The sequence below is a fragment of the Bufo bufo genome, chromosome 2, assembly GCF_905171765.1.
Source record: "Bufo bufo chromosome 2, aBufBuf1.1, whole genome shotgun sequence".
NCBI classification, from domain to species: domain Eukaryota; kingdom Metazoa; phylum Chordata; class Amphibia; order Anura; family Bufonidae; genus Bufo; species Bufo bufo.
The window spans coordinates 74,761,023-74,776,144 of NC_053390.1; the positions used below are offsets into that span (position 1 = coordinate 74,761,023).

The window sequence follows — 15,122 nt, forward strand, 5'->3', positions numbered from 1 at the left end:
ACTCAGGACCAACTGTTGCAACTGGACACGAGTGGTAACTGCAGCGTGCTGCCCCTCAGGGCACGATCAGGGCCCCAGTATTTAGGAAATGCCGAGTGGCGATGCGGCTTAACTAGTTCTGTGTGTCACTGGATGACACCTACCTGGATACCGTTGCTCCCCAGGGTTAGGCTCCGTGGTATTCAAAGAGTTGTAGTTGGTGGAGAATAAGTCGAGTCCAGACTTGATAAAGTTCAACAGCTTTACTTGAATAAACTTGTATCCAGACAATACTTGATCTTTCTCTGGCTCCAGCAGGTTTTGAGGTAGGCAAACTTGAATACTTGGCTTTATCTCTCTACTATGCTAATATCTGGCTCCAGTCAGGTTACTGGACTTTATGACAGTTCTGGTACCTTTTGAATGGGGTGTCCTCGGCTGTTGATCCTCCTTGTAATACTCAGTCTATAAACTGCAAGGAGTCGTGGTGCTCTATGAGCTGCTTCCCCTGGAAGACTCCTGCTGCAGAAGGGGGGAGCTCCCCTCACTAAACTATGTCTCTTCTCTTTTCAACTCTACTATCGACTTAATTACATCTCCCTGCAACCCCTCCCTGGGTAGGAAGCAGGACTAGCACATTTCTACCCAAAAGGGGGAAGAGGGGAATGGTGAGTTCCATTCTACCTAAAGATACTTTCTCTGGCAGACACACTGCTACATACACTGCCACCTGCAGGTGAACCAGGCACAGTACATGTAATAAAATACATAAATTGCATAGCCATGTTATTAAGGCACAATATAAAAGGACCTGGAATCAAGTACACAGATTACATTATTTGTTGGCTGTTAAAGAAAGTAGCAGGGTGTAGGAATGGTCGTGCCTGCTCTGGGGTACTACATAACCACTAAGCCACCCAACAATACCTGGGAAGGTGTCTGTCATACCCATGACAGGTGGTAGAAGATCTAAAAGACTGGATGCACGTCAGTGATCTGACAGCTTCTTTTGGTTTCACTTTGTCTATGTGTTGCTGGGATGTCCACACCCCTTTTTCAGGTGTAGATCATGTGACCATTACTACTCGCTTCTTAGTCTGGCTTTACCCATCACTCCTTGCGGTTGATAGATCATTCTGGTTGTGGATCGTTTGGTGTCTGGATCTCAGGTGAGTTCCTGCTTTCCATTTACCCGGAGTTGTCTTTCCTTTTTGTATTGTGTTTATTTCCCTGTCTCTTGGTACCAGACCTTGTTCCTTCAGCTGGGAAGGAATAGGTCGTCTGTTGCCCAATCACTATCTTCAGGGCCTTCTAGGGTGAGCCAGGCTTAGGTTCCTGTGGATGAACAGTCCTACCATCGGGGTCTGTTCATTCTGTTAGCAGCCAGGGCTCGGGTTGGGATTTATTAGGTGGTGACCTTCCCCCTTTTCCTAGTTTACAGGCCTGGTACCTTCTCCCTTTCTTTTGTGTTTGGTGTGGAGTTCCCCTCCCACACCACGCCGTGACTTTATCAACCACCAAAACCGCCATTTTTGTTTGTGTCAGTGCAACGATGGATCCAATCTCTGCACTAGTCGGACAACTACAGGGGTTGTCTTTGGAGGTAGCTGACCTCCGCAAAACTGTCTCGCAGATCCAGAGACCTCAGGCGGCTGGTTCCGACAGTGGGAATCAGTTCGTCCCTGAACCTAAGGTTGCTCTCCCGGACAGTTTTTGCAGGGGCAGTGACAATTTCATGCTGTTTAAGGAATCATGCAAATTATAGTTTAAGCTATGTCCTCATTCTTCTGGTGATGTCAGTCAAAGAGTGGGTATAATCATGTCGTTGCTTAAAGGAGACGCTCAGGCGATGAGTTTTTCAGCGCTCTAGGTATGATCTACGACGATCCGGATCATATTTCCCTGGCCGAGACCAAGTTGCGTTGTTTACGCCAGGGAAAGCGGTCTGCAGAGATCTATTACTCTGAATTTAGGAGATGGGCTATGGATACGGAGTGGAATGATCCAGCTCTCCATAGTCAATTTTGTCAGGGGTTATCCGAGAGGCTGAAAGATGTGTTGGCCTTTCACGAAAATCCGGAGTCATTGGAGACGGCTATGTCACTTGCTGTACGTATCGATAGATGTCTGAGAGAGAGATCTAAGGTCTCTCACTCTCAGGACGTACTATCCTATGAGTTGGCGGCTTCCTCTGATACTTTGGGTGAAGAGACACTTGAGTGTTTCTCTGGTGGCGAGCCCATACAGTTCGGGGGAGCCACCACTTGACCTGTGGGAAAGAATGTTGGTCATAAAAAAAAGCCTGTTTTTTCTGTGGTAAAAAGGGACATTTTGTTAATGTACGTCCATACGTTCAGCGTCAAGGTGAAAACAAAAATAAAACGTTTAATTCCGATTTTACTCTTGGTGGTGTGGGTGGAGAGCCAGAGAACTTAAATTTATCATTTACTAGTAGTACCCGATTTTTCCTGTCTGATGAGGTGGCGCTAGAGTCTAAAATTGTGAAGATTTTATTGACAGTGGCGCTGGGGTTAACCTAGTTGATGGTCAGTTCGTTCGCATGCATGGATTGTCAACAAGTGCATTAGAAAAAAAATATTTCTGTGTTTGCAATTGATTCCGCTCCACTTACTCAAAAATACTTATCACAGATGGTGCAGAACATCAAATTCAGGGTGGGTGATTTTCATCAGTAATTCATCCCGTGTTTTGTGTTGGAGGGTCTGCCTGCTCTGTTGGTTTTGAGCTTGCCATGGTTAAGTAAACATAATCCTACCATCCATTGGCAAGCGAGACAGATTCTCTATTGGAGTGATTATTGCACAGAAAATTGTCTTAATACATCGATTTCTGCTGTAACCACTAAAGCTGTACCCTCATTTATATCTGAATTCTCTGATGTATTTTCTGAAAGTGGAGGCCGGGAATTACCTCCGCATCAGGATTATGATTGTCCCATCAATCTTATTCCCGGAGCTAAATTCCTCAAATCTCGATTATATAATCTTTCTGAACCCGAAAGAACGGACATGCGAGAGTATATCACCGATAGTTTGGCATATCAGACCGTCTAAATCCCCAGTGGCCACAGGATTTTTCTTTGTTAAGAAAAAGGACGGTACTCTCAGGCCATGTTTGGACTTCCGTGAACTAAGGCTACTTTCACACTACCGTTCAGAGTGGGTCCGTCTGATGTCTGCCCAGACGGATTCGCTCATATAATGCAGACTTGGGATCCGTTCAGAACGGATCCATCTGCATTATATTGTAGAAAAAATTCTAAGTGTGAAAGTAGCTTCAGACGGATCCGTCCAGACTTTACATTGAAAGTCAATGGGGGACGGATCCGTTTGAAAATTGAGCCATACTGTGTCAACTTCAAACGGATCCGTCCCCATTGACTTACATTGTAAGTCTGGACGGATCCGCTTGCCTCCTCACGGCCAGGCGGACACCCGAACGCTGCAAGCAGCGTTCAGGTGTCCGCTTGCTGAGCGGAGGCTGAACGCTGCCAGACTGATGCATTCTGAGCGGATCTGCGTCCACTCAGAATGCATTAGGGCAGTACGGATGCGTTCGGGGCCGCTTGTGAGCCCCTTCAAACGGAGCTCACAAGCGGAGCCCCAAACGCTAGTGTGAAAGTAGCCTTAATCGTATCACTGTCCGTGATCCTTATCCCCTTCCTTTGATCCCAGTTTTGTTTAATCAGATTGTTATCCAAGGTGTTATCCAAGTTGGATTTGAGGGGGCATATAATCTGGTAAGGATCAAGGAAGGGGACGAATGGAAGATGCCATTTAATACCCCTGAAGGTCATTTTGAGAATCTGGTCATGCCTTTTGGGTTAACCAATGCCACTGCAGTTTTTCAACACTTCGTTAATGACATCTTTCATTATCTTGTGGGGAGGTTTGTTGTGGTATATCTGGATGATATACTAATTTATTCTCCTGATATGAAGACCCATCAGGATCACGTGAGACAGGTGTTACAGATCCTAAGAGAGAATAAATTGCATGCTAAGATGGAGAGGTGTGTATTTGCAGATCAGGAAGTGCAATTCCTGGGTTATCTACTCTCATCCTCAGGTTTTCGGAAGGATCCTGAGAAGGTCCGTGCTGTGCTGGACTGGCATAGTCCCGAAAATTTGAAAGCCCTTATGCGGTTTTTGGGGTTCACCATCTACTATTGTACATTCATTTTGAACTACTCGACTGTTGTTAAACCTTTAAAGGACATGACTAGGAAAGGTTCGGATATCTCAGTCTGGTCGGATGCGGCATTACAAGCCTTTTCAGCGGTGAAGGAGTGTTTTGCTTCTGCCCCTATACTGGTGCAACCGGATGTGTCACAGCCATTCATTGTGGAAGTTGACGCATCTAAGGCTGTGGTAGGAGCGGTCCTGTTGCAGGGTCCTTCACCTAGTAAATGGCGCCCATGTGCATTCTTCTCTAAGAAACTCTCAGCCGCTGAAAGGAATTATGACGTGGGTAATAGGGAATTGCTGGCCATTAAATTGGCTTTTGAAGAATGGTGTCATTGGTTGGCAGGAGCAATTCATCCTAATATGGTGCTCACTGATCACAAAAATCTGGCTTATTTGGACTCAGCTAAACATCTGAACCCAAGACAGGCCAGATGGTCGTTGTTTTTAACCAGATTTAATTTAATTGTCACCTATCGCCCTAGAGTTAAGAATATCAAGGCTGATGCCTTGTCACGTAGCTTTTCTGGGGAAGGCGAGTCGGAAAATCCTGGCCCGATATTGTCCGAAGGGGTAGTAATATCCGCCCTATACCCCGACCTTGAGGCAGAAGTGTTGGAGGCCCAGGGAGAAGCACCGGATTCTTGCCCTCCGGGGAAGTTGTTTGTTCCTTCTGAGCTACGTCACAAGGTGTTCGAGGAATATCACTGTACTGTTCTCACAGGACACCCAGGGAGCAGATCCGCTGTCGATCTCGTAATCTATCTCATAGATTCTGGTGGCCAGGTTTACACAAGTGTGTTGAGGACTATGTGTCAGCTTGTAGTACTTGTGCACGTCCTAAGGTGACACATACCCAGCCTTCTGGATCTTTACTTCCGCTGCCCATCCCTTCTAGACCATGGACTCATTTATCCATTGATTTTATCACAGATTTACCTAATTCTTTGGGGAAAACTATGATTCTGGTGGTTGTTGATCGCTTTAGTAAGATGGTGCACTTTATAGCTTTACCAGGTCTTTGCAATGCTAAAACTCTTGCACAGGTGTTCGTCGATAACATTGTAAAAAAACTACATGGTATTCCCACTGATGTGGTGTCTGATAGAGGGACTCAGTTTGTTTCCAAGTTCTGGAAGGCATTCTGTACTGGTCTGGGGGTACAATTGTCCTTCTCTTCAGCCTTTCACCCTCAGTCGAATGGACAGACTGAACGCACAAACCAGAATTTGGAGACTTACTTGAGATGTTTTGTCTCAAAGAATCAAGAGGAGTGGTCTTCATTCTTGTCTTTGGCCAAATTTGCCATAAACAACCGTAGACAGGAATCTACTGATTAGTCGCCGTTTTTTGGGCAAATGGGTTCCACCCGCAATTTCGCACATTTTATGGCACTAAGACTTCTGGTATACCTGAAGAGGAAAGATTTTCTTCTTCTTTGTCAGCTATTTGGCGGAAAAAGTATAAACGTATGGCTGACAAGAGACGTATGAATGGTCCAGACCTGAGAGTGGGTGATTCTGTGTGGCTGTCCACAAGAAACATTAAGTTGAAAATACCTTCTTAGAAGTTGGGTCCAAGGTTTATTGGTCCATATAAGATCACTGCCATTGTTAACCCGCTAGCCTTTCATCTTGAGCCACCCCAAGCTTTAAAAATTCATAATGTGTTCCATAAGTCGTTATTAAAGAGTTATGTTGAACCGTCCACCTTGCCGCCCGCTCCTATGATGGTGGATGGTAATTTGGAATTTCAAATCGCCAGAATAATTGACTCCCGAGTTCTCCGTAGATCCCTCCAGTATCTCATGCACTGGAAGGGTTACGGACCAGACGAGAGGATGTGGGTCCCAGTGGCCGACATTAATGCTAAGCGTCTGGTGAAAGCTTTTCACAGAGCTCATCCAGATAAAGTGGGTCCTGGGTTTCCGGAGGCCACACGTAGTACTGTCACACCAGTGAAAGGTGGTAGAAGATCTGAAAGACTTGCTGCATGTCAGTGATCTGACAGCTTCTTTTGGTTTCATTTTGTCTATGTGTTGCTGGGATGTCCACACCTCCTTTTCAGGTGTAGATCATGTGACCATTACTACTCCCTTCTTAGTCTGGCTTTACCCATCACTCCTTGCAGTTGATAGCTCATTCTGGTTGTGGATCGTTTGGTGTCTGGATCTCGGCTGAGTTCCTGCTTTCCATTTACTCGGAGTTAAGTGTCTTTCCTTTTTGTATTGTGTTTATTTCCCTATCTCTTGGTACCAGACCTGAGGCCGACTCTTGTTCCTTCAGCTGGGAAGGAATAGGTCGTCTGTGGCCCAATCACTATCTTCAGGGTCTTCTAGGTTGAGCCAGTCTTAGGTTCCTGCAGATGAACAGTCCTACCATAGGGGTCTGTTCATTCTGTTAGCAGTCAGGGCTCGGGTTTGGATTTATTAGGTGGTGACCTTCCCCCTTTCCCTAGTTTGCAGGCCTGGTATCTTCTCCCTCCCTTTTGTGTTTGGTATGGAGTTCCCCTCCCACACCACGCTGTGAAAGTGTCCCCTCTACTCCTTACATGACCATGTGCTCTCTGGTGTAGAATTTGCATAATGCCATAATACTTTTTTCAATTCTTTTTGATTATACTTTATAGATGTAACAGAGCTAAATATGTCACTTAAGTCTTTGGCCTGTTTCACACGGTCAGTATTTGCTCAGTATTTTGCATCAGTATTTGTAAGCCAAAACCATAAGTGGAACCTACGTAATAGAAATTGAATAGAAATATTTGCGCCTCTTCTATGTTTTGGACCCACTCCTGGTTTTGGCTTACAAATACTGATGCAAAAATACTGACCAAATACTGACTGTGTGAAAGAGGCCTTAGGGACAGAATTGCTTGTGCATCACGATACTTAAATTCTTTAAGTACACATGATGCAGTACTATCCTTCCAGCCCCAAGTACTGTAATATTCCCAAGAATTATGTCAGCACTGCTACATCCTGTATGACAATTTCATCACTAACTTCATCTGATAAAGAGTTGTAATAACAAACTCATCAATGCTACATCTGATAAACTTCGCTATGCGAATCCTGACATACTCAGCGTCAATACATCACCAAAAATGAAAATCACTGCCATTAATTTGAATGGGTTCTGTTTTCTAGAAAAAGTACATGGATTTCTGCCATCTCCATTCAAATGAATGGGACAGTCACAGAAGCAGGGCCGGCGCCACCCATAAGCAAGGTAGGCCACCGCGTAGAGCGCACTCTTGCTGGGGGCACCACTCTGGCTGCAATAAAAGTCACAGCGCTCTCCACTCTGACTCTCCTGGGCTACTCTACACCGGCCCCGCTGCTCACAGGAGTATACATTTATAAACTGTAATCTGTATCCTGCAGTAACTTTAACTTTAAATCAGCGCAGGCGCGTGACGTCAGTGAGTGAGCACCGAACGCACTGCCTGTTACTGGAGCTGAGTGTAAGGTAGTAAAGAGATGAGCGTTGATTAAAGTTAAAGTTACTGCAGGATACGGATTACAGTTTATAAATGTATACTCCTTTGAGCGGCGGGGAGGGGGATCTGTGGATGGCACTGTTATGGGAGGGGGATCTGTGGATAGCACTGTTATGGGGAGGGGGATCTGTGGATGGCACTGTTATGGGAGGGGGATCTGTGGATGGCACTGTTATGGGGAGGGGGATCTGTGGATGACACTGTTATAGGGAGGGGGATCTGTGGATGACACTGTCATGGGGTGGATCTGTGGATGAAACATATAGCATAAGATGCTATATACGGTATGTGTCATACACAGATCCCCCCCATAAGTGTTATCCACAGATCCCCCTCCATAACAGTGTCATCCACAGATCCCCCATAACAGTGTCATCCACAGATCCCCCATAATAGTGTCATCCACAGATCCTCCATAAAAGTGCCATCCACAGATCCCCCATAATAGTGTCATACATAGATCCCCCATAACAGTGACTGGAGCAGACCTGCTGATAAACACACCTAGGCCACCACCAGTCAAGGTAAAAACTTACAGTTGTCAATAATGTAATGTAGTTTTGGGGGTTATGTAATGTTTTGAGGCCAAAATGGCACAGATGACCACCAAGAATATCTAGAATATCTAAAATTAGCTGGTCAATTAAAATGTTGCATGCAACAATCATTAAATAGGTGGCCGACAAAAAAGGGGCAGGTCAAAGGGCGTGGTCAATGGGGGGCGGCAAAATTAGCTTTCGCCTAGGGTGGCAAAAATCCTCGCACCAGTCCTGCACAAAAGTACCGTATCTGCAACAAATCTGCTGCGTGTGAACATACTTCTATTCTACTCATATGAATTATATTTGACCGTTTTAACCCTGCTACATCTGTACTTCTTCATTATTTTTATATTTGCGATTATCTTGAAGCCAGCAGTATGTGACAAATGAGTACTCAGTATGACCTGGCCTGCCCCTCAGTGATGAAGTGTGGACCATATACTCGGGATTCTAGTTATATACCATAATTTGTCAGTGGATTCGATGCTCTCCGCCCCGCCAGCCTTTAATATAGAGGGAACAATATGTGAGAAGAGATTAATGGCTGTAATTACTTTGTAGTTTCAGTATATTATTATTGTTTCTGATTTTATTACAAAGACCAAAGCATTGATTTAATGTAATAGTGAATAAGCGTTGCATCCCCCGGGGGAAGGAACACTCCACAGGACGTGGCTAATGAGTACGTCAGGTTAGGAAAGGGACAACTTTGTCTTGTCAACTGATTATGCAATTTTTTTGTGTGCGGATTTCACCCTTTTAAGTGCAAGGGTGAGATCTGTGGAAAATCGGCATCAAATCCGCACCAAAATACGCAAGTAACACGTGGATTTCGTGTGGAAATGCACAAAAATCCGCATGAAAAAACAAGCGGATTTGCTGTTTTGAAACCCCGCATCTGTTGTTCCGTTCCGTGGCCACGCAAACAAAATAGAACGTGTCCTAATTGCCGAACGCACACGAGCAGCATCCGTGTTTTGCGGATCTTCAATTTGTGGACCGCAAAACACGGTGCAGCCGTGTGCGAGTTAGCCTGATGGCTCATGTACACGAACGTATTTTCTTTCCGTGTCCGTTCCTTTTTTTGCAGACCGTATGCAGAACCATTCATTTCAATGGGTCTGCAAAAAAAAGAAAACGGAACTTACTCCATTTGCATTCTGTTTCCATATGTCCGTATTGCAGTTCCACATTACGGACAAGGATAGGACTGTTCTATTAGGGGCCAGCTGTTCCGTTCCGCAAAATATGGAATGCACAGGGACGCCATCCGTATTTTTTTGCAGACCGCAAAATACATACGGTCGTGTGCATGAGCCCTAAGAGTGACGTCACACATGGCAGATTTTTTGCAGAGATTTCTGCAACTGTCCCATTCCTCTGAATGGGTCATACAGAAATCCATGTGTTTCCCGCTACAGTAAACCTATTAGGATAAATGGAAACAATTTTCAGTTGCAGAAATTTCTTCAACATTCAGCATGAGAATATTTCCTTGAAAGGGTTGTCCAAGTTAGTAAAAAATTAGGCACAGGCAGGGTATGATGGTAAAAATAAAATACATTTTTTTATATTAAAATTAAAATAAGAATCTGCCATTCCAGCACTGCTGTTTTGGCTGTCCACACCTTTCTTTCTTTCCAGGCCTGCAGTGCTGATGTCATGTGACCACTGCAGCTAATCATTGGCCGCAATAGTGTACCTTTCTAGGCAGTGATTGGCTGCAGTGGTCACGTGTTGTTAGTAGGCTACGCTATGTCTGAGGTCCAACCCTGTAAACAAAGATCCGCGAGGAACACCGAAATGATGATGCTGGAATGGCAGACAGTTAATCAGGTAATGCAGTGTCCTGGAAGCCTACCGCAAAAGGGTTTTCTGTACTGTACTGTATACACTGTGCTTCCCAAAGGTTGTGCCTGGGGAGTAGGGAGTACAGATGAGCGAACCCAAGGTTTTCTGGTTTGGGGTCAGCATTCGGGTTCTGGTGGAATTCCGTTATCACAGAATATAATGGAAATCTATGACTAAATGTAAACCGGAAGCTTTAAGAGGCATTTTGTCATAATAGAAGTCTGTGGGCAGCATAACGGATCCATCTGGTTTCCGTTATGCAGGACAGAAAACAAAATCCTGTCCTGCATAACGGAAACCAGACGGATCTGTTATGCTGCCCATAGACTTCTATTATGACGGAATGCCTCTTAAAGCTTCAGTTTTGCATTCTGTCATAGAATTCCATTATATTCCATAATGGAATTCCATCACCGCCCCAACGCCGGCCCGAACCTGAAAGCGTCGGGTTTACTCATCCCTAGTAAGGAGCTCACTTAGCCAGCCCTTGTTTCAGATGACAGGCAGTTGCTAGGTGTGGCTGGCTCAACCCTACTTCTTATGGAAGCTGCTAGCAGTCAGTGTGTGGCAGAGAGCCAGAGAGTGAGCTGGGTGACAGAGCCACAGCAGTACTGTCCAGCAGTACACTAGACCATCTTACAAAGTGAAGCAGACTCAGAGAGGAGAGCATATATTTCAGACTGCACAGCGGTCATTACAAAGGAGAGGGCAGAGAAATATAATACATATATGTATGTTTTGGACTTCACTGCATTGTGGTCAGAGAGGGAAGTCTCAGGCACCCAGCCTGATCACCTGTTAAATATCTGCCCCCACAGTGGGTACTGCAGAAATACTAAATAAACAAGATAATATAGAGCTGGGCATTGTGGTGCCATACCTGTGCTCTGAGAGAAAGAGAGTTATAGAGAGAGAGAGAGAGAGAGAGAGAGAGAGAGAAATTGCACCCCCAGGTTATATAGACAGAGACTCAGAGGGAACATTTTCTTGACCTTCTCTCCCATACACACAACTGTGGGGGAAAGTGTCTAAACCCTCTGTAAAGACTGTACTGACCCTTGCAAGTGCCTGGATGTGTAACCTGCTAAGCTGCTCAGTAAAGGATTGGTTGAATACTGGCCTTGTCATTGTACCGCACTGCACCACCATCAACGTTTCACTGCGCAGCCTTAGGGAGCCCGGAGAGGGCAGCCAACGTGGCTACTACAACTCCCATCTGCACCACTACTCCTATCCGATCTGCCTCCCCACTTGGCCATTGCAGTAAGTAGTAGCAGGTGTAAAAGTAGTGGGGCAGACTTTACCACCACACAGACCAAGCAAATACTTAGAGCCCCAGAGATCAGGGAGCCCCCTGCTGGCCACAAGAGGTTAGCAGAAAAAAATTACAAAAAGGGCAGGCATACTGAGTGGGCCCAAGAGGGAAGAGGGGCCCTTCCCAGGAGTAGAGCAGTAGCAGAGGTGCCACTGGTAAGATACTAGGCCATGAGTGGGGCTTAGCTGTGCCAAGGTGGCCCCCAGGAATAACTTTGCTTGGGGCCCCAGATATGCCAAATCCTCGTCTGGGTTGTGTCATGTGGATCAGACAGAAGTGGGATGTGATACTGTGTTGAAAATGTAAATGCAGTTCAGTCATACCAGGGTGAGGTAATGATTAGAGATGAGTGAATTATTCATAAATTTGATTTGGCTGCTTCTCCAAATTCTACAAAAAAATTAGCTTCGTTGACAAATTACTTTGTCACTAGAGATGACCGAATTTCTTGAAAATTCGATTCGGCTGACTTGCCGAATTTCACAAAAAAATTAGCTTCATGACAAATTACTTTGCCACGAAGCGCATTTCTTTGTAAGTAGCGGGTGCAATGACAGTGAGTGGCGATAGCGCCGCCCCGTCATTGTACCCCTTAGATGCCACATTCATACATGATCGCGGCATCTGAGTGTACAAACAGTGTTAAATTAACATTAAAGAAAAATTACATCAAGCTTACCGCGTCCATTTGCGCGCGATGGGCCGGCCGCCGCCATCTTGCTTGATTACCTCATCACGCCGGCACGGGATTTCGGCCGAGATCTTCAAGCAAGATGGAGGCTGGTGGCCCTTCACGCGTAAATGGAGGCGGTAAGTTTGACTTTCAGGATTAATCGATTCGCTGACACGAAGCACGAGGAAATTCGGCTTCTAGGTGAATTGAATAATTTCTGAATTTCAGATCGCATTCCACTTCATCTCTATTTGTCATGAAGCGCGTTTCTTTGTAAGTAGCGGGTGCAATGACACGGAGCAGCGATTGCGCCGCTCCCCGTCATTGTACCCCTCAGATGCTGCGTTCATACATGATCACGGCATCTTATATAAATAACAGAGTGTCAAATTTAAATAAAAAACTAATAAAATCATACTTACCTCATCCATTTGCTAGCGACGGGCCAGCTTCCGCCATCTTGCTTGAAGATCCAGCGCAAAATCTTGCGCTGTCCATGATGTCATCATCCTGCCGGCATGATGAAGTCATACGTCACCGTACACGGGATTTAATGCGAGATCTTCAAGCAACATGGCGGCTGGCCCATCGCTAGCAAATGGAGGAGGTACCGTAAGTATCATTTTTTTTAAGTTTTTTACACTATTTCAGGTTAAATCGATTCGCTACCATGAAGCACGAGGAAATTCGGCTTCACGGCAAATCGAATTTATCCTGAAATTCAGATCGAAGCCCACTTCATGGACTTCGATTTGCTCAACACTAGTAGTGATCGTCAAGCAGGATCAGGATGTGGTACAATGGAGGATGGGAAGAGGTAGACTGAGAAGCCTAGCACAAGTTCAGCTATCCTGGGAAGAAAAGCTGTGTGTTCCACCCAGATCCTGTCAAGCAGGTACGATCGTGACACAAGAGACTTTTGATCAGTGTCTGCCGTAAGAGCAACATCTGTTCTCCCATCATTTTGAGGATTCATAGACTTTCTAACGTATTCTTCGCAGTGGGATCGCCATTAACACGTTCTTCTTTGCTGACAATTTATTAGTAGGCCTCACATTTCTCTCTCTACATATCTCATGTGTGTTTTCCCGCAGGACAATCTGAACCTGTTGCTGACAGAGGAGGAGATGTACAGCCTGATGGAGACGTTCAGTCAATGCAAAGTAATCCCAGGTGAGGACAAGCTGATTCAGTCTTAATAACTGCAGCGTAGAGACAATTACTCCCCGGCACGTTCCTCTGAGACCCTAGTTATCCAGCAGACAAGATAATAAAGTCTCGGTGTACCCCGGGGCATTACTTCTCAGCAGCTGACCTCAAACTAGGAGCTCATTTACATCATGGATTATCTTTATTGTTACATGCTTTATGAAGAAAAAAAGATCCGTCAACAGTAGTGGATCTGCAAGAGAGTCCATTCATATGAATGATTATTTAAAGGGAACAAAATAAAAAAAATGTCTGCTTTCTTCCAAAAAATCAGCTATACACTTACCCATGAGAACTTACTGTAGCTCTGCTCCAATGGCAGAAACAAGGCTGGGGCTACACAATGACTATGGTCTCTTCAACCAAAGATGGCTGTGTAGAACCACCTGCATCACGAGTAATGTAAGTAAATAGGGTCGTGTTGCAACCTTTTTTTCCAAAAATCCGGCAGTGTTGAATATTTCAGTTTTCATGTCAGCCCGATTCTCTTGCATTACTTATGATTTAGGCAGTGCTGCACAGCGATCTTCAGTTGTAGTGAGAAAAGTCACCATGTACCCCCAGTCTAAGGCCTCCTGCACACGAATGCGTGCTTCCCGTTGCCGTATTGCAGACCGCATTCGCGGAACGGAAGCACGGAACGGAACCCTACGGGAGCACTACGGAGTGCCTCCGTGGGGTTTCGTCCCGTACTTCCGTTCCGCAAAAAGATAGAACATGTCCTATCTTTTTGCAGAACTGCCGGATTCGCTGCGGCTGCCACACGGACGGTATTCGTGCATTGCGGCTTGCAATTTGCACGACCAATGGGTGCACACGTTTGTGTGCAGGAGGCCTAAGGCCTCATTGACGTGTCCTTGAATCAAGGGAGTGTGCAGTTTACACTGACAGCAAATGTACCCAATGGGGCACATTTATCAAGCTCACCTGTTTTTGGCCATAAAATTAGACAGGCTTATTTCAATGACACAACACGGATTCTATCCATTTTGGGCTCATGTTGCCAACCAGAATTTATTTTTTCTGGACATCTTATCCCAAAATCACGGACAGCCAACATTTTTTAGGGACAATTTGAAAAATCATAATGAATGATTAAGATTATAAGTAATTCATGTCTACAGTTCAATACACTGCGTGCAGAATTATTAGGCAAATGAGTATTTTGACCACATCATCCTCTTTATGCATGTTGTCTTACTCCAAGCTGTATAGGCTCGAAAGCCTACTACCAATTAAGCATATTAGGTGATGTGCATCTCTGTAATGAGAAGGGGTGTGGTCTAATGACATCAACACCCTATATTAGGTGTGCATAATTATTAGGCAACTTCCTTTCCTTTGGCAAAATGGGTCAAAAGAAGGACTTGACAGGCTCAGAAAAGTCAAAAATAGTGAGATATCTTGCAGAGGGATGCAGCACTCTTAAAATTGCAAAGCTTCTGAAGCGTGATCATCGAACAATCAAGCGTTTCATTCAAAATAGTCAACAGGGTCGCAAGAAGCGTGTGGAAAAACCAAGGAGCAAAATAACTGCCCATGAACTGAGAAAAGTCAAGCGTGCAGCTGCCAAGATGCCACTTGCCACCAGTTTGGCCATATTTCAGAGCTGCAACATCACTGGAGTGCCCAAAAGCACAAGGTGTGCAATACTCAGAGACATGGCCAAGGTAAGAAAGGCTGAAAGACGACCACCACTGAACAAGACACACAAGCTGAAACGTCAAGACTGGGCCAAGAAATATCTCAAGATTTTTCTAAGGTTTTATGGACTGATGAAATGAGAGTGAGTCTTGATGGGCCAGATGGATGGGCCCGTGGCTGGATTGGTAAAGGGCAGAGAGCTCC

The 15,122-nt window shown here is 45.2% G+C and overlaps 1 protein-coding gene across 1 annotated transcript in view; it reads left to right on the forward strand.

Moving 5' to 3' along the window:
- PHF24 (PHD finger protein 24) overlaps window positions 1-15,122 on the forward strand; it is a 66,106-nt gene that overhangs the window by 26,883 nt on the left and 24,101 nt on the right. Inside the window, exon 3 of the mRNA XM_040420166.1 lies at window positions 13,160-13,238. Coding sequence (XP_040276100.1) covers window positions 13,160-13,238 — 79 coding nt within the window. The remainder of the gene's footprint in view (window positions 1-13,159; window positions 13,239-15,122) is intronic.